The 25437-nt window shown below is 41.9% G+C and overlaps 1 protein-coding gene across 1 annotated transcript in view; it reads right to left on the bottom strand.

Annotated features, from left to right (window-relative positions):
• LOC139443682 (protocadherin Fat 4-like) overlaps positions 1–25437 on the bottom strand; it is a 71668-nt gene that overhangs the window by 17732 nt on the left and 28499 nt on the right. The window contains exons 20-44 of the mRNA XM_071224621.1: positions 23601–23768; positions 22492–22665; positions 21298–21456; positions 19289–19435; positions 18349–18538; positions 17435–17664; positions 17044–17298; positions 16087–16248; positions 15215–15389; positions 14382–14530; positions 13775–13924; positions 12506–12925; positions 10672–10923; positions 10282–10437; positions 9509–9676; positions 8910–9074; positions 8357–8503; positions 7351–7504; positions 6566–6786; positions 5507–5743; positions 4609–4797; positions 3214–3324; positions 2889–3098; positions 1356–1511; positions 44–280 (exon numbers count right to left, since the gene is read on the bottom strand). Of these exons, the coding sequence (XP_071080722.1) occupies positions 44–280; positions 1356–1511; positions 2889–3098; positions 3214–3324; positions 4609–4797; positions 5507–5743; positions 6566–6786; positions 7351–7504; positions 8357–8503; positions 8910–9074; positions 9509–9676; positions 10282–10437; positions 10672–10923; positions 12506–12925; positions 13775–13924; positions 14382–14530; positions 15215–15389; positions 16087–16248; positions 17044–17298; positions 17435–17664; positions 18349–18538; positions 19289–19435; positions 21298–21456; positions 22492–22665; positions 23601–23768 (4782 nt within the window). The remainder of the gene's footprint in view (positions 1–43; positions 281–1355; positions 1512–2888; positions 3099–3213; positions 3325–4608; positions 4798–5506; positions 5744–6565; positions 6787–7350; positions 7505–8356; positions 8504–8909; positions 9075–9508; positions 9677–10281; positions 10438–10671; positions 10924–12505; positions 12926–13774; positions 13925–14381; positions 14531–15214; positions 15390–16086; positions 16249–17043; positions 17299–17434; positions 17665–18348; positions 18539–19288; positions 19436–21297; positions 21457–22491; positions 22666–23600; positions 23769–25437) is intronic.

Here is a 25437-nt window from a genome sequence, read left to right as displayed (position 1 = left end):
GTGGCGCAATGGATCGCTGGGAGTATGAAGCTGATAAACCTACCCCTGATATGGGTTTCTGGTTTAAAGCGTTGATCACACTGAATATTCCAATGTTCACAGGTGAGGTATTTTCCTCCACCTCCAATGCGCCGTCAAGTCGGATGGATTTAGGGACATCGGCAGTTTCGACGACCTTGACCTTGACGTCAGCGGTTGCAGACTGCGGTGGGACGCCGTTGTCGGTACACGTGACTGACAACTGCACGGTTTTCTCCTCCGCGGGAAGCACGGACTTCACCTGCAGGGAATCGGACACTAAAGTATTGTCGGAAATAGCGTTGACAACGTTGAGTACCAATAATTAAGTAACTAATTTACACAGTTATCCTCGTGTTTGGGGTTTTCGATCCCCTTAAGGTATTTCTCAGTACGTGTCTAATAACAATCCGAATACGCTAAAATAAAGCCTTACCTTTCAGAACATTTATTTCTGTTAACACTTGGATGGTCAAATGACTATGTCTTGTTAATCTCATAGCGATACTGTCTCGCCGAGCGAGACGAGTCGATCAGGCGCCATCTTGTTACCGTCACATGATTTCGAGCGACTCCATTACAGTCAAATTAAAAATCACTCCTTACTTAGAGTACTAAGTAAGGATACGGATCTTATCCTTACTAAGTTTAAAATAGATGAACGACATGGTCAGTCACATGACATTACAGACAGGAGGTTTATCAGACAGCAACGAGGCGAAAAGGGCAATTTACATGAGAGAAAACAAAGCCAGCTTGAGTGTCTGAAATATACTCTGAAAGTTTGATATATATCTCAAATGTTTGAAATATATCTCAAAAGTTTGAAATCAGACTGAAAAGTCCAAAGTCATCATGGCCAAAGGGACAATTGTGAACCGGCTATAACATTATGTAAATATCAAATGATTCATGAAACCAAATTGGAAATATATTTGACATTATATAGAATGAAAATACAAATACAAATGCAGTTCAGTGCCAATAAGTAATAACAGCTGAAATACCGTTATCTCCACACTGATACACACATAAATCCTCCTGTATGAAATTAGCCATGGTTACACAATATGGTCTGTTTCATGTTTCGTGTAACAGTCTCGTACGTTTTGCGCATTTGTACGTTTAAATGCGGTCTTCCATACATGCCTTAAGCACTAGGGACATATATCTTTATGCAGTAAACACCCACTCGAAAGAGTAACACATTGTGTTTGAATATATGGAATTAAATGTTTTCTGGATATGTATACATGTAGATCTACGTTTTCTGTGCATCAAACACAGAAGTCATGTTGTGAGTTTGATATCGCTAGAAGTGCTTCTCATAACCTTACTTTTAAAGAATTGTCTCCTTTATTGATGCTGAACATGTTCTGAGAGGCATCAGCCGCACACTGGAACGTCTGTTTCTCCCCGACCTCGTCCTCGTTATCAGGGTCGAACACCTCCACAAAACCAACAACGCTGTCTACAGGTGCAGCCATGGATACCTACGGGAGTAAACGTTTGGGTTTTTTTGTTAAGAAATCAGATTAATCGTAAACAGGTTTTACGCCGTTCTAAGCAACATTCCAGCAAATACTAGGCGGGAGACACCAGAAATGGGCTTCCTACACTTTACCCATATGGAACTTGAACCCAGGCATTTGGTGTGACAAGTTAACGCTTTTACAGGTCGGCTACCCCACCGCCTCAAATCATTCTAATAGATTAGTAAGAATCCGACGACATGTAGAACAAGGTCAATATTGTTATAAGGTAAAAGATGCATCCCCAAAACCTTAGAAAATTATACCAAAGACAACCTTTAATTTGAAGGTTATAGTTTTAAATACGATGGAGAAAGAAAGTCGGGGTGGCGGCGCAAACAATCAGGAAATCAATAGGGCGATGACAGTGGCAGGATATTTCGGGATAGCCTCGTTGGTGTTGCCGCCAATTAATCAAATGACATCTTTTAATCGGTCAGTAGGTTCAGGTAATTTTCCAATCACGACACAAACACGTGCTCTTGGTCTGATATTGTTTTTAACCAATTAAAATGATTAATGAGGACATGTGACAAAGACAGGGCAGGCACGAACACTATAAAATGATACATTAGGAGAGGAGAGTAGAGCGCGGTTTGCAGTCGATTGAGTTGAATCCCGATCGTTCTAAGTTCTCCCCATTTAGTGACGAGCATGGCCGGTCTGATCCTGTCGTGTATTGATAGATGGACTGAGAGTAAGTATAAAAATGATGTGATTATAAAGCTGGTATTGCGTTTCTTTATTATGCGAGTATAAATGCTGATGGAGACAATTCGGAGTAAGTGTTGTTAGACCAACCACTCCTGGACTGGGCTGAGCCGATGCTGACAGGGCGAGCTGCACAGTCATGGCTTAACTGACCATGATGTCAAGGAACAACAATAGTTTCAGTAACTGTAGTAGAGTCCCACTTGCCACCCGGAAGCTGTTACGACAATATGAAGAGGAACATTTTATTTTATTCTGCCATTTAACAGATCATGAATAACACGAAAGAAGTTTTTAAATTAAGATTACCACAGTTAAAACTTCGCAAAGAGCACATATATTGCGATAACTTAGTTCATGTATTTCAGGGCGGTCGGGTAGCCTAGTGGTTAAAGCGTTCGCTCGTCACGCCGAAGACCCGGGTTCGACTCCCGACATGGGTACAATGTGTGAAGCCCATTTCTGGTGTCCCCCGCCATGATATTGCTGGAATATTGCTAAAAGCGGCGTAAAACCATACTCACTCACTCACTCACTCATGAATTTCACAAGTTCTCAGGTCAAAACCAGTTCATCAAAATTTAATATTCTGTCAATTTTACAAACAGACCTCCGTTGAACTCGTACCTCAGCGTGTGAGAGAGATATGTTGGTGGGCTTCTCGTTGACGTCCGACACAGTGAAGGTGAAGGTCTTGGTGAAGGACATGGGAGGGTTGCCAGAGTCAACGCTCTTGACCTTCACCTTATACTCAGACTTCTTCTCAAAGTTGAAAGCCGTGGACGCGACCAGTTCCTGTTCCGCTGACACCTTAAATATCTCCCAGTAATCAAGTACCTGAAAGGCATCATTTGTGATTGTGTTTATTTATGTTCCACATGTGTAATCTAAGATTCAGCTGAAAAGATAGTCATGCAAACCATTCCTACGTTTTCTATTTCCGCTTCTTTACCTGGTATATGTGTGCATCCTCCCTATCTTCATCCGCCGATTGCAAACTTCCGATACGAAAGTTGGGCATATTTTCTGGGATTGACACGATGTTGCCATCTATGAAGATGTCCTGAAAGAAACAGTATTCAACATATAATGACATGGATAAACCTTTGTAAAAAGTTATATTCGTCGTGGAAATCATGGCCTCCACAATTAGTTTCAACGCCATTATTACGGTGGCTCAGGAGGCGTTGTCATTAGATTTTACATAAAACATAGCACATGTTCTCTTACCTATCGTTTTTTATATGTACAGCTACCTACACATGTAGAAAATCATTTCATAATAACTCGTTCATGATGGGAATAATATTGTTCTCTTTCACGTCACGATATGGCTGAAATTTTGCCGATGTGACTTTAAATTTTCACTCACTCACTCTTCAGTACACGCGGTGAAGACTTGGCTGTTTATAAATGATACCTAATTCTGAAAATCTAATAACTGATCGATCTATTGCAAACTCAACTTTAGTGAGTTGGGTTTAAAGCCGCTTTTAACATTATTCCAGTTATATCACGGCGTGTCAGCTTAATGTGGGAGGAAAGCCCGAAGTGATGCAGGTCTCAGACGTTTACCACTTCGGTGAAACCCACGAGCACGGGTACGGTGCTGACAAACCTAGAAACATAATCGGGGTGAACCAGAATTCGACCCACAATCATAGGTTTCTGGCGTGTCCAGCGGATGCAGCTCTGCACAGCGAATCGCAGCGCCTTGGACGACTGGGCCACCCGTGGCCCCCAAACTCAACTTTACTGAAATCGTGTACGTAAGGTAGGAAAGGATGAAACATCTATTTAACCAATATTATGACGTCACACTGTTGTTGTTCAGTTGATTCTGAGCCAAGAATTCACTAGTTCTGTATGTGCATTTCAACAAGTAAAACTGACCCAACTATAGGTCATTATGCAACATTATAGATATATTATATATGAACCATAACATGGTTTAAATCGAAGAAATCACTCGAAACGTCTGATTCCGGAAGTAGATTATCATGATCTCTCCATTATAGCAGACGACGAAGCAACAAACTCTGTTCCGCGGGATAAAAGTGAAAATATCAAAAGATTTACAAAGTTTACACATAGAGACGGTCAGTTAGTGTTTTCCTCATTAACCTGGTACGCCCTGGTATACCGTTGACTGGTGGCGTTCAACCCAACTGACTAATCAAATTGTAACATTGAACAGGAATATGAAAGTAGGGTACATTAAACACACAGAATACATGATGTTGGCTGATAATGTTTTATGAGCCATGTCGCCTTTCATTCATTTACCAATTTCAAACACCGGAACATATGCATCCTCAACATAAACCTCGTGAAGCACACAACGTACCGTGGGAGGGTCGTTGGTATCTACCACGGGAATATCCCATCTGTCTGTGATGGTGAGTCCTCCCTTGTCTGTAGCTGTTGCGTCAACAGGGATAGTGTCGCCGTCGTTGGTGATCTGCTCGAAGTCTATGGTGTCAGCAAGCAGAAGGTTGATGGAGCATATGGTCATGTTGATGCCATCTTTAAACTTCTGTATGAAGAGAAAGTGTTTAATGCATGAAACTAACGTCGTTCGAACGCATCTTATTTCTACGGAGGCGAGGCGAGGCGAGGCCAGGTGAAAGATTAATGCATTTACATAGCAACGTGCATGCATGCGTGCGTGCGTGCGTGCGTGCGTGTGTGTGTGTGGCTGCTTGTACTAGTCCGGACACATGCTGGTTTTATAGTGCTAGCCCACTGCCATGGTTATTCTATTCTCCGAGCTGGTCAGCCCTTGTTTTATCACCATAAAGCCGAGCGCAAGGCAGGGAAAAACAAGTACCATCTTTTTACATCTTTTGGTTTGACGCGGCCGGGTAGCGAATTATGTACCTCCCGCTGCCTGGGCAGACGCTCTATCCCCTAAACCACGGAGGCGGTGAAGGTTAGTAGTTGGTCCTTTATGATATTACACTCAAAGACAAAAGTGACTGTGATCGCATAACATTTTCAAACTGTTTAGACATAATCGAATAATCTGAAACAAGGTTTCATTGTATAATGTGCAAATAGCATGGATCATGACAGGCAGAATATGAAATTGTTTTTAACTTGACAATAGAAAAACAATGTCAGTCGCCTATGGGTTGTAAAATTAAACGCTTAAGCACTAATGATCATGCACATTTGTTAAGTAAAGATTTGAAAGTCTTTAGATTCAATTTAGAGGAACGACCTATCACGATAACAGTCCTTACCAGGCTACAGGTGGGTCCGCTGGCGTCTAGTTTGAACACACCACCCTCCAGCACATCCAACGTTATTGTGATTCTCTCTATCATATCTTCATCCGTAACGACAATAACTCCAACCACCTCTCCGACCTGCATACTCTCCGACACGTTCAGATTGCCAGCACCACTCACTGACCGCAGCTCCAGACTGGACGGTTTGTCGTTTACATTTTTAACATCAATGGTGAAGTTACGGGACATCTACAAGGATTAGGGTAAATAAAATAACGCATTACATGTACACCAAGGTCGGCATCTTAACACGATACATAACATCTTACATTTCAAAACTTGGAATCTGTCTAACAACTGTTCAGTTCGGGAACTAGTTTGGCTTATACTTCTTTCTCTTGGAGGTAAAACAGATGCCACGAGGCTCTCTTGAAACAGGCCACTGTAACAATACACGAGCTGCGTCAGTTTTAGCGATCTTAGTACAACGGCTGCAAAGGAGTTTTGTTATAATTATGGGAATAAATAAAAGCGACAAAATCCTTTCCATATTCATAAGAAATATCTGCTTAAAGCTGAGTCGATTGTACGATTCCGACTTTATCATGACCATTTGTTTATGAATCACTCTCAAATAGTGATGATACCATGATACCAGGTGTTCGAGAAAAGGTGAGCCTATCCTGACCCACCTGTTACAAACACATGCAAAGGCAAGTCAATTTGTTACCTGATAAAAACATGGGTACATATCGAATACAGCTTAAATGTACACCACCCTGTATCAACTTCTACAAAGAGAGAGTCTAACACTATTCGACTATCAAAGTTATTATTAAATATATTGGTACCATTCTCATTAAAAAATCTTACGACGGTCATAGTGTTGTATTTACATTATGTTGCGGGACCGATCACAGGATAAATTATGTACTGCGCTCGGGAAATATTATTTTTCCGACACTCGTTTCATGAAGAAAACATGACACACTCGTGTATTAATCCCTGTTTCATCATATACATATCCAATTCGAGCCCAAAATATGTATAGTGCACCATCCTATAACTCACCGAGAGACTAGGCTCGCCGTCATCAGCCACAGTGGCGAGGATTGTGATACTGGACTGAGCCTCGTAGTTGAGGAGACCGTTGACCAGGACCTGGTCCTCTCGGATGGTCAAGAGGTCACTCTGACCTACGCTGTACGATAGTGTCTGACCGACGTCATCGTCATCAGCGGTCAACGTCCCAACTATGGTCCCAACTGAAGCATCTTCCGATATGGTGCTGGCTGTTTGGAGGAATACATTAAATGCCTTAGTAGTTAGAAGTGCTGAGTTCATTTCAGCTTTTATAGACGTTAACGTTAAAGTTAACTATTTCTCTTTCCTTAGTCATTAGGGAGCTCGGATGGCCCAGTTGTCAAAGTCGTCGCAATTTGCTGTACCGAGCTGCGCCCCATTGGCGTACCAGAAACCTATGATCATGGAATCGAATCCCAGATTCGCCCTAATGATCTGTCTAGGTTTGTCAGTACCATCCCCGTGGGGGAGGGGGGTGGAGGGGGGGGGGGGGGGGGGGTGGGGGTGGGTGGGTGTGTGTTTCTCTCAAAAGTTAGAAACGTCTACGACCCGGATCAGTTTGGGCTTTCCTTTCCTCTAACACCAAGTTAGCGGAGTTAGGCCGAACTCGATAATTGATCTATGATACCGCAGTACAGTGTTTAAATATTCTATAAACGAAAATTTGACACCTATGTTTTGGTGGGTGGACATTCGTTAACATGTACATATTGAATGAACAATATTACTTTTTGATTAGTCCCCCCAGTATTCTACACACACCAAAAATTTACCTGAGAACTTGAGATTGGTCGGCTGGTCATTTGCATTAATTATGTCAATGATGAATTCAGAGTCCAAGGCTATGGGAGGTAATCCACTGTCTGTTACCTGAACTCTTATCGTTGTTGAACGTTTGCTCTCGTAGTCAAAGTCGGGTTTGGCAACCTGAAATTAAAGTCGCAATTAAACATGCTAAAGAAGGGGCCCATCGACATAGTACATAGACAAACAAAGAGACACTTAAACAGAGACACGCCAGAGGCGCATAGACAGCCATTGTAAGTTTGATTCATTACCTCTTTGTTTGTTGTAAGAGGCGACTAACGGGATCGGCTGGTCAGGCTTGCTGACTTGGTTGATGCATGTCATCGTATCCAAACTGCGTAGATCGATGCTCATGATGTCAATCACTGGATTGTCTGATCCAGACTAGATTAATTTGTTCGTGTAACATCAATCTAGCAGTTAAAGTGTCCCGTAATATGACAATGACAGAGGCAATATATCGTGAGGTATATTCTCCTTTACATAAAGGTTTTTTTTCCAGTCCGTGAGTCACTGTAACAGTATCAGTGTAAACATGATGAATTTAGTACTAGAGCAAATTTATCATACGATAATAGTCTTATGAAGGATCTGGTATAATTATTACTTAAATATGCAAATGTGCCCATACATCAGGAACGCCTTTCGATACCCTATACACATCGATGCAATGCCTGCCTGCTCCAAAAAACTGTTGGCCAACGTTCCCATAAAATTTAGATAGTGGTTCCGATCGATGGATATTTCTGTAAGGAAACATAGCTGCCAATATTGTGTGCACTATACGATAAATTGGGACGTTACCTAATTCATATAGCGTCTTCAGACTTCGACTATTTAAAATACAAGAAAAATATGTGGTTGACATAACATGTTGTATTCCAAAAATAATATTTACGATGTGGAAACAAACTCCAACTACAAGAAGTCTTAATATCCGGCCAAATGGTCATATTGGATAAATGTTCCTACCAGAAGATGAGACCCATCTATCTTGAATCTACCATCGTCGTCGTCGATGATGGTGTAGGTGAATGTCTGCGACATCGTCTTGGTGTTGTCTGGGTCATCAGTGGATAACGCCCCAACAACCGTGTCAACAGCACTGGCCTCAGATACCTGGAAACATTTAGAAGTGGTCAGGTTAAAGAATAATGGTAATTAATCAAGTTGTTATTTCTTATTTTACACTTAGACCGCCTCCGTGGTCTAATGGTAGACTGTCCGCTCGGAGAGCGGAAGGTCCGGTGTACGATCCAAGCCCGCGTCATACCAAAATACGTTAAAAGATGGTACTTTTTTGTTACCCTTGCCATTAATGGGCTAAAACAAGGGGACTGGTCGGCTCGGTGTCAGTATACTCTGTCCGAGTGGGGTATTCATATTAAACTGCGGTATGGTATCTCAGTATGCTAGCACTATAAATCGGCATCAGTCCGGACCAGTACAAGCACACACACACACACACACACACACACACACACACACACACACACACACACACACACACACATAAAGTACTTACTTGATTTTTCGACAGGGACACACTTGTTGGAGCCTCGTTTACGTCTGTGACTTTGATCGTGACCCGCTTCTCAAAGGTCATTGGCGGCTGACCATCATCCGTGGCACTCACCGTCAATACAAACTCAGAGGCCTTCTCGAAATCCAGATGTGCAGATGTCGTCAACTAGAATAGTTAAACATAACATGTTTAAGCTGTGTCAATTGTGAACCCATACACACATTAGTAATTATTATACGACTTCGAGATCGGGTGGTCAGACTCGCTAATTTGGTTGCTGAATGTCATCGTATCCCAACTGCGTGGATCGATATTCATGATGTCAATCACTGGACCGCCGCAATATAGCTGGAATATTGCTGATTACGGCGTTAAACAACAAACAAAGACAAACATAGTAATTAGTGTAGCTTAATCTAGGCGGATATGCCTTAGGTGCATGTTGCATAATTCCGTTCCAAACGGGCAAGTTTCTCAAAAATGTGGATTGCAATTTATCATTTTATAACGGCGCGCTACTTATCGACGTCTGATGATCTTATGATTATCTTAACAAGACTAACAAAAATCGTAAATCCTCACAACCACTGATGCGATACCTTGAGTTGGTTGCCGACAAAGAAGAAAAACTGGGGTCCATTAAGTACAGCAAATGAGTGCGACTGATGAACGTCTGGATCTACAGCAGTCAAGGTGCCGACCACCTTGTCCACCGAATTCTCAAGGATCGTCAGGGTTCCGTCGGCCTGCCCGTCTATCAGTATATCCTGGGGGTAAAGGTACACACGGTCACTGATAATACCAGGCTTTTGTAACAGGTATGTAGATAATGTTGTGTAGGTCTACAGAGTTCATTTAGACGGTGCCGTTGCGCGATACTAGCTCTTACGTTTTCACATTAAAACAAATAATGCTGGATCATAAATTGCTCACTGAAAGCCAATACGCCTAAGCATTAATGTGAGTTTGTTTTGTGTTTTGTTTTTGAGTTCATGTTATCATGTTATTCGATGAAAGGACAATATAAATAATTTGATTTTTCAGTAAATTAATAAAATGACTGACATATTTTTAAGGCATTTTGTTAATTACCCAATTCAATCAGGCAATTTATTAAGTTCCTTAAACTTTTAAGTAATGGACATATTTGCTGATTTTAACCACTGACTGTAAAATACAAATATATGTATATATGAGCACCAGCTGTAAAGAGTGTGTCATGAATCGTGAATCTCATCATAACCATTAGCTAAACATGAAACATGAAAATGGAAGGGGTTTTGTTGCTTTTACTTATCTTGAAAAACTTAGAGACATGTTTGTTACCAAGAATAATCGTGGAACAGTATTAAGTTATTGTAATTCCGTTTACCTTGGCTGGGTCGTTTTTGTCCATAACAGAGAAAGTAAATTGCTGGCTCAGACTCTTCCCCTCACCATCGGTCACAGTGATGTTACCGACAAACGAAGACTCACTCTCGAAGTCAAACATTCTCTCGGTTTTAACGTTGCCAGCACATCGGGTTCCCTAAACAGTGAAATGTCGGCTACATATGCAACGCTGAACAGTCACTTTTTGAGTAGCTTAAACAATTCAGAACAGTCATAATTGTATTATTTATTCAGTACTTGTGAAGTCGTATTTGAGGGTTCTAATGTTACCTTTACATGTGAGGAGCAATATTAGTATCCTATTTCTATTGTAATATTGTACAGTTACATATATTTTCGTAAAATCTTAAATTATGAGATATGATCTTACTTTTGTTAGAGTTAAACATCCCATTTCCTCTATAGAAATCATGGCACTAGACGACACAGCAGTTATATGCTCATCTTTATCTGGGTCAAGGACAAAGAGTTGACCAATCACTGTCTCCTCTGGCTCGTTCTCTCCAACGATTGGTCTATCCACGGGGAACGTCATGTAAGGACCCCCTTTTATTGGCTCTATTGACATTTGTGAAGGGGCTTCATTGACGTTTACAACATTTAAAACGAATTCTCGTTTTGTCTGAAAATAAAGAAATTTGAATGTAACAGATACGTTGAAACAGGAATATGTACAAAGGTATTTTCTTACGTAAGCAAGAAAACATTCTTTAAATCTTGAAAACATGGACAATCATTAATGGATCTGTAAAATCAGTGCAAAATATTACCCATAGAGGCAAGCTTATCGGTACCATTATTTTCAGTAATCCTCAATGAGCATCATAATTGGGCTTCTTGCTGAGTTGCAAGAGGCCCATAACCAAGTGTGTGTTGTTTAACGCCGTACTCAGCAATAATCCAACTATATGAGGGCGGTCTGTAAATAATCGAGTCTGAAATAGACAATCCTGTGACAGTGACATAAGCATCGATCCACGCAATTGGGATACGATGACATGCATCAAACCAAGTCAGCGAGCCTGAACACCCGGTCCCGTTGGTCGCCTCTTACGACAAGCATAGTCGCCTTTTACGGCAAGTATGAGTTGCTGAAGACCTATTCTACCCCGGATCTTCACGGGTCCCAAAACCAAGTGACTACTAGTATATGAGCGCACTGTTGCAAATAATCCAAAATGAATTCATCAATTGTTCATGACTTTACAAACGAATTAAAATACCTTGTTTCACCAAGAGGCCAACTGGGCTAATGTTCTCAAATGGGATCAGGAAACATTTTCTACATTTTCTCAGAAAAATCCTATAGGGAATATAAAGCATAATCAGTTCGGAATTGGACAGTGCTGGTCATGTGACCCTCCTGAATCTGGAGGTTCATCCTCAAGACTCGGAACTTCACACGGGGCAGATAATCCGTAAGCCATCGTGCCCCGCAGGTTGTTCTCCAAGTATGCCATTGCTTACGGCCCAGGTGCCGTTGTACAAAACAACTTTAGCACTACAACAGTCGTAAGTCTCTGTTAAGGTATGGGAGACACGATCACCTTAGCGCTAAGATCGCTTTGTCCAACGGCACCCTGTCCCCAGTTGCACACAGCGGTCTTAGCTCTGAGACTATTGTCAACCTATGTTAAAGTATGGGAGTTACGATCATCTTAGCTCTAAGATCGCTTTGTCCAACGGCACCTTGGTCTGCACCCCACGTGTGCATCGTGACAGACAGCTCATTTTGAGCAGAACTACTCAACTTTTGATAGGAATATTCTGAGTTAATGTGGAACCGAACGATGCTGTTTGCTTGACATACACGTAGTTCCTATTCGACAGTTTCATGAAATTGACATTATCAGCTTCATGTCAAGATTGTTCAAAGTTGTGTCCTCAGTATTGTGGGATAAGAACACAGAACGATGCTCAAAGATCAGAGATTTAGAAACCATTCATCATGAGATAGTTTTCTATCCACAACAATGCATCATAATAAAAATAATTGTCCATCACTTTTTTAAAAGGCGGCCAGATAATCGTATGGTATAAGCGTGAGCTTGTTTACCCCGTTTGATTCCCCAAGTGGGTGCGACGTGTGAATGTTATGACGTTTCCCGCCTTGAAATTGTTCAATGCGGCGTAACACATTCTCACCCACTCAAAACTCTTCAAAAGAAACATTACTTAAAACATTTCACTACCACCAATAGTACCTCAGACGGGGGGTTGCCATTGTCCTTGACCTTCACGATAACGGTATAAGACGGTTTCTCCTCAAAATCCACCGATTTGTTGAGTATCAGTTTGATACCGTCTACGCTGACCACGTCTGCGGCATCGCCACCAGCTATAGAGAAGTCAAGGCGCTGGTCCCGATCCTGGTCCGCCGCGGACAACATTCCTATCACACCTCCTACGTCCATTTGTTCCGGGATGTTGACCTTGTCCAGCGAGAGGTCCATCGGAGGGTCATTAAGGTCCAGCACGCGGATGGGCAACGTGAAGGTGCTGGTCAGTTTGGGCTCTCCATCGTCTGTCACTTCAACCGCGATGTTGTGTGATTCCTGAGATTCAAAGTCAAACAAACAGAACGTCCCGCCCTTGACGTTACACATGACTCCTTCGTCGGCAATCTGAAATTGTTAATAACAGTATTAGGTCATTCTAATGACAGAGATCGCCTCCGTGGTCGCCACCGTGGCCTTCCAGGTAGCGGAGGGGCAATATTCGATCCCCGGTCGCGTCATACGAAAAGACGTTAAAGATGGTACTTGTTGTTACCCTGTCTGGCGCTCAGCATTAAAGGGCTAAAACAAGGCCTGGTGGCCTTGGTATTCATGTTAAACTGCGGCATGGTATCTCATTTGGGTAGCATATTAAATCGGCATCAATCCGGTCTAGTACAAGCATCCGCATACGCACGTACATGCACATCGCTATATCAGTGCAATAATCTTGGACGTGACGTTAAACCCCATTTCACCTCACCTCATCTAGTGACAGACTATCCAGAGAAGGCCTGGACTTAATATTATTACCCTGTGTTAAACTAAGACATATTTGTAGGGTCGCTGAACGAAAAAGAAATAAGAACACAAATAAAGAACACAAAAATACTCTGAAGTGGTGACTGAATACATGGAATAGTCGGTAGGGTAACATAAGATTAAATATAATAATAATACTCCCGGTAAAACAAAATATCTATGAAAACGTTTTTCACACACAGTTCTCCTCTCTTCTATACAAAATTACACATGGACATTTTAAATTGGTCCAAACCTGCGAAACTACTCATGTTAAATACATTAAGAAACACGGCTGCTATATAAAATGACCCCCTTCGTAATTTTAATTATATTCACCATTGTGGATCAGTTAACGAAGCAATAAAACAAACGGCTCAATATAACAAAATGTATAGACAGAGGTACAGACAAACAAAGTGGCGTTTAAATTAACACAAATGCAACTGTGTTTACCTTCAATGTATCTCCATCCAACATAAACCTGCCCCCGTCATCATCAAGTAGGTTGAAGGTGAACTGCTGGACTGTGCGACCACCATCATTGTCAGGGTCGTTGACCGTCAGCTTCCCGACCACAGTGCCAGCCTTGACCATCTCCTCAACCTACACACATAACAATGGTGTTTCTCCTGTCGGTTTGACGACGTTGTGTGGGAGTTACAATACTGGTGTAGTACCATATTCTATTCGTCATCAAACAAAAACGTTTATCGAACAAAAAACAACTCCCACTTGTCGTTTATTTGGGTTGCTAAAGAACTATTCTACCCCGGACAAATAATGGTAAATATGAGCTAAACCGTTTGTTAGCAATACCCATGGGAACAATATACAGTCGGGTATGAAACGGCTGCACTTGTGTCCGTATTGTTTAAAACTGTCCGGGCCGCCATGGAGCCAGGTTACAGTAGAATGGTGTCTTCACTGCAGAGACCTCACAAGTCATGCACGGTAAAAGATGCTTATATCGCTGTCTCAGAAATTCGACATTGGTACGCTGATAAAGCATTGTGGTATTTGCTTGACATGTATGTGAAATTTGCAGAACACTCGTTCGTACCTGGTTGATGCTGATGTTGAGAGCATCAGGCTGTTCATTAAGGTCCAGGATGTAGACGTGAAAGGTCTGCTCAAGTGCCAGACCTCCTTTATCCACCACTTTTACTCTGATCTCAAGCTTCTTCTCAGTCTCATAGTCCAACTTTGCATCTGGAATTCAAATAAATAACTCCGTGCACACTGGAACGAATATTCCAGTCCCACGCAACCTATGCTTGGCATAAGAGGCTACTAAATGGATCGGGTTCGGTGACTTGGTTCATATTTGCATATCATCGTATCCCAATTGAGTGTATGGATGACAATCATCGGATTGTCTGGTCCAGATTAACCGCCGACATAATTGTAGCTGCAATATTTCTGAGAGCGGCATTAAACAAGAAACCCCAAACAGGTGTTCCTGGTAGTACAGATCATGCCCAACAAACAAATATCTTTTGATGAAACGCCCTTATACAAAGAAGGGGCTACGGGTTGTCCAGTTCCCAATGTCAGCAACTCGTCTTAAAGAAGTCAGTGTTCTATTGCTACTTGGACACGTTTGTTCGAATGCTACATTTTCCCGGATAATGATTCTGGTCTGTGAGCACCACCCCCTCCACCTAGGTAATTTCAAACGATAAAAAGTTTAACTAACTCACCCCTTAAGATGAATTCTGCATTGCCGTAGACACTCAAAGTTGCATTAATTTTACTGAAACATCGCGGATTAACGATTGTCTTTCTGTCATCATAGCGCTGAAGACCCAGTATGGTACCAATAACAAGCGAATACCTCTACAGATACTAAACAACCATGAAACCCATCTTTTATTACAGGGAACAAGCCAGTACCTTGTGAAGTTTCGAGCTGGCCCTTCTCTGAAATGATGAACTTGCCAGCAGCGTTGTCGGTGAGGGAGAAGATGTGAGTGTCGTCTTTGTCGGGGTCCGTGACCGTCAACACACTCAGCTGTTCCCCGTTGTGGTTCTCCTCCACTGTTATGTCCCCGCCTATGTATTCCATGGCCTGAACGACACAACAGGACAATATTTCCAACAAGAAACATTTCTCAAGGGTCAAGTAAACCGCTTGAAATAGGTACGCGTTTCTTGGGCTGCGATTCATAGACTTCACCCTTGAACCGCCCGTCTTATACCAACTTACCTACACAGTGAAATCCTTATCTTCCCGAGGTGTTTGTATGTGCAAAATTTTAAGAAAGGGTACCTGTTAGTTTTAGAGATATAGTCCAGACAAACACATTTGTACGAAGAGTCAAGTCAAACTTGTTGCCATGGAAACTTGGAAAAGAAATTGAAAAAGATTACTGAATAGCAAAAGGAACTTCAGCTCTGGTTAATAGATGTACCATGTTGAATAGGCTTTTAGTTCTGCTCCAGAAACAACACCTACCTCCATTTCAGCTAAGTGTAACTTGTTTCCATGGAAATGGGAAAAATGAAAATTCCTAAATAGCAAAAGGCATCACTTCAGCCCCTGGTTAATACATGTACCAAGTTTGGATGTGATAAATCATTCACGGTTTTCAAGTTATGCCCGAGGAAACGAAATACGGACGGACAGACGGACGGACGGACGAGGTGTTGACAATATCCCCTCACTAAATAATAACAAAAAGTACAGTTATTTCCTTTTGTGTATCGTTTTTTTAGATAAAACTCTTGACTATCTACCTATGCCCACTCCGAAAGCATGTACCTACCACTGGTGCCTCATTGACATTGATAACGCCAACAGTGAACGCCTCTGACGACCGCATTCCCTGGCCATCCACCGCCTTCACCACTATGGGGTGCTGGGGATTCGTCTCAAAGTCCATTGGCTTCGACAACTTAATGTGGGTGCTGCACAATGTGCCTGTGCCCTGGAAAACACACGGTGGATTGTTGGTGCCGCTTTTGACAATGGCCACAACATCATATTTTTGTCTATCCACAAGTTCATCAGATGTGTAAATATAAATTTTATACACAATCCCAGTGATTTCAACGCACCATGCTTGCGTGAGTGAGTGAGTTGGGTTTTCAAGATTATTCCAGTTATATTACGGTGTGTCAGCTTAATGTGGTAGGAAAGCCCGAAGTGATGCAGTCTCGCACGTTTACCGCTTCGGTGAAACCCATGAGCACAGGTATGGTGCTGACAAATCTAGAAACATAATCGGGGCAAACCGGGATTCGAACCAACAATCATAGGTTTCTGGCATGCCCAAGGGACGCAACTCTGCACAGCGAGTGGGCCACCCGTGTCCCCTTTATGCTTACGAATGATAAAATCTAAATATGCTTCCGCCAATAACCCCTACCTCGACATTTGTAAAAATCATAACTTCTGGCTGGAAGTATAAAAAAATCATTTATGTAGGGTTCAGATTGGGGTTGGGGTCAAAATCCTTCCAAACACCTTCCCCCATGAACAAGGCACGTTTGAATTAATTTCACCAGCACAAAGAAGCTACTGTAACAGAAAATAAAGATATTTTACCTACAGATAAAGGTGCCGAGTTTCAGATACGTACATCATTGAAATGACTCCAAAACAACCAATTGGAACGCCGGTGTTAAATGGGGTGATGTTTGATACATTACAACCAAACATACATTGAGCATATTATAAAAAAATAATAGTTTGTCGTGCAAGCGTTTGTCTCCAATCTTACTTCTGGTCTACAGGAAGCAGGCGTGGTCTCGATCATGAAGTGACCATTAGCGTTGTCCAGCAGCTCAAAAGTAATGACTGACCCTGGGTCATTGTCCACGGCCGTGACGGTTCCAACGATACTGCCTAATGCTGCATCTTCTCGGACGGTTGGTTCGTTTCGGGAAAACGGGTTGACGCCATCCTGAGACGTAATGCTGACGTCACGAGGGGCTTCTTCAGTTCCAGTCACAGTTAGATAGAACGTTTCTTCAGTCTGAAAAGGAATAGAGAAAACGTGTGATTATTTTATTTTCGAGAAATGAATTGAGAGATATCAGTTGAAACATTATTATCTAGTATTTTCATTTTGCTTAACTAACTCAATGTGCTGTTGTTAGTAAATTGCCTACCGTTTTAGGATCCATTCCATTCTCCGTTGCTTGTACAACTATTTTGTAAGTCTTTTTGTTGTTTAGTCTATCATCCGTTGCCTTGACAACAGATTTTGCAGATTCTATCTTAAACATGCCCTCTGCATCCCCCAACAGGGAGAAGGTGTGAGACTGCCCAACGTCCTCGTCATCCACAGTCAACGTCCCAACCTTGGTACCAGTTGATGCTAACTCCTCAACTTTATTGTCTGCAAGCATACATAAAATTATTTGCTAGTTTTGTAAACGTCCGGGCAGAAGAAAGTATACACCAATGTTTGATTGTGACTAAAAATGAAACAAACAATAAATGGTTATCCGACGGGGATGTATTTGAGTTATAGTTGTGTTTCAATCTCATTAAAATCAAATCTTAGTTTTCGCTACCATGGAGAGAGCTAGGATCTGATTGTAGTGAGATTTAGTAGTGTTTTGTACCTAAGTTTGCAGTGTTTCGGGAACTGTTTTCAGCCTAGTAACATTTTGATAACTTTTGCAATTTTAGACACATCTAGTTTTCAAGTGTATACATTCTTTTGCCCGGCAGTTTATATGTTATATATACATAAACGTAACACTTATATACCGAAAAAAAGTATTTCTACAGCAAAATAATAATATTTTACATGAACGACGATAGTCCAAGGTATAGAAAGGATGCAAAAGATTGAACTGTTAAGGTTACCGATACCAAACAGGAACAGCAGGATGTGGGTACGAATACCAGATTCTCACATGCCAGTATTAATCATCATTGGTGTGTCATGCCATGTCCGTTTTTCCAAAACTCTGAAACTGGCGACACCGTGTTATAACTGTCGTATTGTTTTATCATTCACTCACTTAGATCCAGAATGTTTAAGTACACAGCATGTCACGGAGCACGAACTCACCGCTAAGCCGAAGGTTTCTGGGGGCATCGTTGACGTCTGTGATGTTCACCTCCAGTACAAATCGGTTCATCTTGCTGGGCACTCCATTATCTGCCACAGCCACCTGGATTGAGTGGGTTTTCTTGTCCTCGTAGTTCAAGTGACAGAAGTCGCCACCCTTTGACAAGCAATCCTTGTTGGGTTGAGCAACCTAAAAAATAATCGAAATTTCAAAATCTCCATTGACCTTTTGTTCTCTACACCACCTTCAGCCTACGGTCTACTGCCTTTATATTGCGCTCCGCCTGTTAGCCACTTTCTACCCCCTGTTGGCCATATTATTCTCCACCCATTGCCTAAGCTGACTCCGTCTACCGCCTTCTTCCATCAACCAGCTTACATCTACTGTCTCAGCCCACAATAGCGTGGAAGCGAATCTTTTCCAGCCAGGAATCCCCAAGGGGTGCATCTGTTGTGAGTGAAGGTCGAGGTCACGTCACAGTCTGTCCTTGAATAATTATATGTCCGTCCAAGACATGGTTTTGTTGCAAGTTGTTTGATGGCAAGTGATGTACGGTGCTATTTGAAAGCTGTACTAACGTTTTCACTACAATAATCCCCCAAACGTCTACGTTCCTCCAAATTTGTAAACGTTTATCACCTGATGAAGGATTATATACGCCAAAACGTTGTGTTGTCATAACAAAGAAGTTTACATGCATACATTTTCTTCCTAATGTCTTCGACCTGTGCCTCTGTGGGCTTTCCTACCACATCATGCTGACACGTCGGGACCTAATTCAAATACCTCCCCTGCTAAGATGGAGGTTTATGGGTGCATCATTAACGTCAACGACGTGTAACTCCAGAACAAATCGGTTCATCCTTTTAGTGACATTCACTCACTCACTCTCTCGGACGGGCCCTCTCCCCTGCTCACTCACTCTCCCGTATAGCCTACCAGCAACTGGTCCCCCTGAATCCGGAACCTCCCGTCAGCATTGTCCATCAGGCTGAAGGTAAACAGCTGCCTGTTCGAGTCAGCGTTGTCAGGGTCGACTGCGATCAACGTGCCAATCACTGTTCCCTCCGCACTATTCTCGGCCACCTGGAACACACATCATGATAACATTACATATTCCGTGTTATTTTTAACGATACTTTGCAATGAGATATACATAGACTTTGTAATTGATCATGATACATTATTTTGCAGTTTTGAGGTAGCAGTCCCAGATTGTTTTTGAGAATTTACAATTGCACAAAATTCAGAATTGTAATCTGAGGTAGACTCGCTAACGTGGGCTGACCGCCTTACCAAGTAAACTAACTCTTATAAATAAATAAAATCATTCCTCGTTTTCATTTTTCACAACAGTGGGTCTGACTTTTGAGAGGAGCCTTTTAAGATTTTTTTTAAAAACAAACTATTTTACTGTGCTATTTTTTTTATATATTTACAGAAATAAATTATGAGCCGAGCGTGTGTTAGTGCCTTGAATATAAAATTTCATGAATACGAATTTAATAATGCGAGCCTTTGGAATCACACGATGATAATTTCTTTTAATGCCAATCTTAGAATAGTTAAAGTCTGAGCCATATTTTACTTTTGATATCGCGTAGGAATACAATGTTTGAACCGTCCCATTAATAACACATTTAACTTCTATCTAACCGTTTGGAACGATATGCAATACTTTTTCGAACAATTAGGTAAATCATCGCGTATGGAGCTGCTACGAGTATTACAAGCATCGGATTTTCCGTATAGAAGTACACTGACAGAAATAGTTTGTCAAGTTCACTAAGTGAAATTCACTGTCCACTCACACACTAACAGGATAGTAGATTTTACTAATCAGTTAGTATTTGTTTTACCAGGTGGCCTATCGTCACTAAGTAAAACAGGTTAAACGCTAATCAGATATACTTTCTTTTCCTGCTTTTGTATGAGAAATATCATAATGCACAGAATCAACACAATAACGAACACAAAGAAATTTAAACTACGGTGGGATTCGATATTTACTAATCGTCAGCATCTTCGTGCAATCTACTAGGCAGCTGGGCCCTGTTCCACAAAGCGGTCGTAGCGCTAAGACGATCGTAACTACCATTCTTTAACATAGACTTAGGCAGTCGTAGCACCCAAGATCGCTTTGTGGGACGGGGATAGTCATTTTGGTGTTTACGAATCCTCTGGCCGCTGTTACTAATTAAGTGAGAAGAATTCAATTGGCATTTTTCCCAGTGTATTATCGGGTACCAATCTCATCTATTTACAATGGCAAGCATATATAAACATTACTTCAGTAGCGAACTTATTAGATCTGAGTATCGCCTGGTAGCTTGCGATACAATACGTATCACAATACACACTGACGATACCACAGCTATCACGATACACCAACAAATAGTAAAAAATGATGAAAAATTTAAAACCTCCGGATGCATTCATTTACTTATTATTATCTCAAAAACAAAACCTTCTTAACGAAAAAACAACAAGAACTAAACAAAGAGTATTAACTGAAGGGATGTTTTTTTAAATGTAATAGTTTAAAAGCAGACACACCCTCGTGTTCCTCCATGCTTACAAGTGAGTGAGTGAGTGAGTATGGTTTTACGCCGCTTTTAGCAATATTTCAGCAATATCACGGTGGGAGACAACAGAAATGGGCTTCACACATTGTACCCATGTCGGGAATAGAACCCGGGTCTTCGGCGTGACGAGCGAACGCTTTAACCACTAGGCTACCAGACCGCCCCCGATGCTTACAAGTTGCGCTATGCTACTTCTGCTTTATAGGAGCTAACTTTCAGTTCAGTTTCTGTTCACTTTCTGTTCGGTTTCTGTTCTATTTATAGCTTAACACGATCTCACAAACTGGCGATTAAAATATGGTCTGTACCTTATTATCGATGATATCGTAGGTATCGATGAATCGTTACAGCCCTAGTACTTACCGCTTTATTCGAGAGCGCCAGCTGTGACGGCTGTTCGTTGATGTCCTTCACCACGACTGTGATGTTCTTCTCCAGTGACCTTGGAACATCCCCCGAGTCGGTCACCTCCAGCGTCAGGTGGATTTCCGGGGTCACCTCGTGGTCAGCGGCGGTTGGCAGCTGGAACACCAGGTGGTCACACTCAGAACTCACCTTAACCATGTCGTCACTGACTGACTGACACCGGCCGGTGAAGACATGGCGCCATTGTGTAATCGAGTTATTGTGTGTCATGACGTTTAAGTTACGGTTAAACGTTGTTTTGAAAGTATTTCAGTTATAGCACATCGGATTAATTTGGGAGGAAAACCCTAAAGAGGCAGGTTACAGACGCTTACAACTTTGATGAAACCCACAAGCACAAATATAGTGTATAGGTTTGGTTGGTTGGTTGGTTGGTTGGTTGTTTGACGCCGCAATATTCCAGTTGATCCGTTCATCGGTTTCTCAGTGAGTCTCATGTCTGACTGATGTCAACATTTTGCCTAATATGTTGTTTTATAACTAAGATTTGTTTATTTGTTTGTTTGTTGTTTAACGCCGCACTCAGCAATATTCCAGCTATATCACGGCGGTCTGTAAATAATCGTGTCTGGACCAGATAGTCCAATGATTGACATCATGAGCATCGATCCACGCAATTGGGATACGGTAACATGCATCATACATGTCAGCGAGCCTGACCACCCGATCCCAATAGTCGCCTCTTACGACAAGCATAGTCGCCTTTTACGGCAAGCATATGTTAAGACCTAATCTACCCCGGATCTTCATGGGTAAGTATACAATGTAGGTAAACAAAGGATAGTAGTCACAGCGGACTGGGAACTCGAACACATGATGAGAGTGTCCTGGTATGCTGAGGAGATGGCGCACTGGGCTACTAGTACCTGTTTTCTCTTTGAAAGCCTACTGCAATATCAAAGGGGACACCTCGAGTACGGGGAAGCTACGGATACACCAAGGATTATAATCGAGCCGCAAATGGAATTCGAACAAGCAATCCTCCCGTTCCAGCTAATCTAGCAAGTTAACGAATGTGTGTATTCTAAGAAACTATTGATCAGAATATTACATAGATTTAAACCTTAAACGCAAGTTAATTGTGCCGTTTCTGTTTCATATCGAGAGTAATCGTTAGGTAGAGCTGAATACCCTGAGAAGGTTCCCGCTAACTGCGAACTGCTCGCCGCCATCTTGATACTTGATACGGTAGGTGTGTGTCTGTCCCTTGTCTCTGTCAATGGTGGACATTGTGGCTACATCGAGAGGAGATACGTTCTCAGCAATGTCAATCTTTGACGTCGAGATGCCGTCCAGCAGGATATCCTGGTAGGGATTCAAGGAAACATGCATCAGTCGAGCATTCTATACAGTGAGTGAGTGAGTTGGGTTTAACACCGCTTTTAACAGTATTCCAGTTATATCACGGCGTGTCAGCTCAATGTGGGAGGAAAGCCCGAAGTGATGCAGGTCTCGGACGTTTACCACTTCGGTGAAACCCACGAGAACGGGAATGGTGCTGACAAACCTAGAAACATAATCGGGGCGAACCGGGATTCAAACCCACAATCATAGGTTTCTGGCATGCCAAAGGGACGCAACTCTGCACAGCGAATTGCGGCGCCTTAGACGACTGGGCCACCAGTGCCCCCTTTCTATGGAATGGAAGCCTTCTCACACATTCCCCAAATAATCGAAACATGTTACATTGTAATGTCACTTTGTGTACAAGTGAGAATTTACAGCAGTAATCGTTCTGAAGGAACGGATTTGTTTAACGATGTCCGTACTAGCGAGGTTTCATTGTATTCATGGACGGCATAAAAGCAATTCTGTATAGCGAATAATTTTGTCGATTTATTAATATTAACTTTGTTGGAAAAATGGGAACTCTGATTTTGTATTTAACGTGAATAATGACTAAAACACATAACATGCTGGTGATAATATAGAACGTTTGTTTAATTCAGATATGTTACAAAAACAGCAGCCCTCCACAATATCACATAAAAATAATTGCAATGTATGGCATATCAATAATATGTTTCTGGGTAAAAGTAAATTTCCTTTCCAAGAAACTATTAAAGTCACGTCACCTAGTTATATAAAACAAATTAAAATTTCGCATTACAATCGGTCATGCCAATATTGATAATTAGTTTGCCATGACGCTGCTACTTACATTTAGTGCTCGGTCCCATTCAGTGTTTTGCAGCGTTCTGCAAGTTAAATACTAGACAAAAAGATCACTGTCTACTCACATGGGGAGGGTCATTGATGTTCACTATTTTGATGGTCAGTAGTTGCTGTGTCTCCAAATCTTTGTTGTCCCTAGCAACCACGGGAAGAGAGTACAGGGGATGCTTGTCGAAGTCAAACGCGATGAGACTCAAGAGTGACGTCAGACATACTGTTCCCGCCGAGTCGGCCTGTTTTGATGGAACATCAGAATGAGATAATATGATGTCAATTATATAGTTGGTTATTGTTAGCGATTGAGCAAATTGTGCTCAACACCCCCTTTGTGAGTACAGTAAAGTACGGTTATAACGAACTCAAAAGGACTACTAATTTTAGTTATAACCGTAGTTCGTTATAAGCATATATACAGCATAACAACAGCAAATAGTCGGGACCAAAAAGGTAAGTTCGTTATATCCGTCAGTTCGTTAAAAGCATGTTCGTTATAACCGTAGTTTACTGCATTTCATTTATTCAACGACGTGTCTGCTTAAAGTGGGAGGGAAGCCCGAAGTGACTCAAGTTATAGACGTTTCCTACTTGCTGAAACCGACGAGCCCGGTAATTGTGGCGACAGAAAGACGACCATAATCGGTATGAATTCGGGAATGGAACCTATAACAAACTGATCCTGGTACGTCCAAAGTTGCCTTTTTGAGATAACGTATTATTTCATTTTGCCCAGATTAAGATATGGATGTATCATAGTGCTCATTTAGACATTTATTCCACAAAACTCCGTCAAATGTTTGTTAACATATCTTGAAAGTTATATCTTTTTTCAATGACAACTGTTCAAAATACGCCGAGATGCTACGGTAATGTAAGTGTTGTAAACTAAATTCAACCAGGACTAATCCCCATTCTATTGGCTATGTCCTGACACTCTAAATAAATGTTCGAATATCTTCAAAATTTTCTGTGAAGTATTATTTACTTCAACCAGTAATGACCGCCTCCGTGGTCTAATGGTATAGCGTCCGCCCGGAGAGCGGAAGGTCAGGGGTTCGATCCCCAGCCAAAAGACCAAAAGACGTTAAAAGATGGTACTTGTTGTTACCCTGTCTGGCGCTCGGCATTAAGGGGCTAAAACAAAGACTGGTCGGCTCGGAGTCAGTATACTATGTCTGAGTGGGGTATTCATGTTAAACTGCGGCATGGTATCTCAGCGTGCTAGCACTATAAATCGACATCAGTCCGGACTAGTACAAGCAGCCACACACACACATACACGTGCATGCACGTCGCTATATACGTGCAATGATATTTGGTGCGACGTTAAACCCCATTTCTCACCTCAACCAGTAATATTAGAACTATATTTTTTGTAATTGTGTAATTATCACACTATTAATAACAAACGGGAACGACAAGGGAAGCTTTCACGGAGTAGTCTGTGTACACTATAATTATATGTACGGCCTAATTATATGTAACGGCCATAAAATGTCCGAGTCCCGTGATTGGTTTCGAACCGCGGACCTTCTGATCCGAGGTCGGACGCCTTGTCCACATGACCAAAGAGGTTAACCCCGTCAGCAAGTTGACATGGTAAGGACATGGTACACACTCCCCCGTCAACAGAAGGCACGTCCCTGGCCGCACACTAGGGAACTGAGACTTATTTTGTTTAAATTCAATATGAACGTGCTCAGCCCCAGTTTGGGCGCCAATGTAGAGGCCATATTATTTCCGAGTCCACGAATTCGAACCACGGACCTTCTGATCCGAGGTCGGACGCCTTGTCCACATGACCAAAGAGGTTATCCCTGTCAGCAAGCTACCATATGTTGGATGCATAAACTCCCTGCTACATATACAACGCTGTACCCGTCATGCCTGAACGTATCCGTCTTA

This window comes from Haliotis cracherodii, unplaced genomic scaffold (assembly GCF_022045235.1).
Source record: "Haliotis cracherodii isolate W230 unplaced genomic scaffold, xgHalCrac1.p SCAF_5, whole genome shotgun sequence".
NCBI classification, from domain to species: domain Eukaryota; kingdom Metazoa; phylum Mollusca; class Gastropoda; order Lepetellida; family Haliotidae; genus Haliotis; species Haliotis cracherodii.
This window is presented reverse-complemented; position numbering and strand designations above follow the sequence as displayed.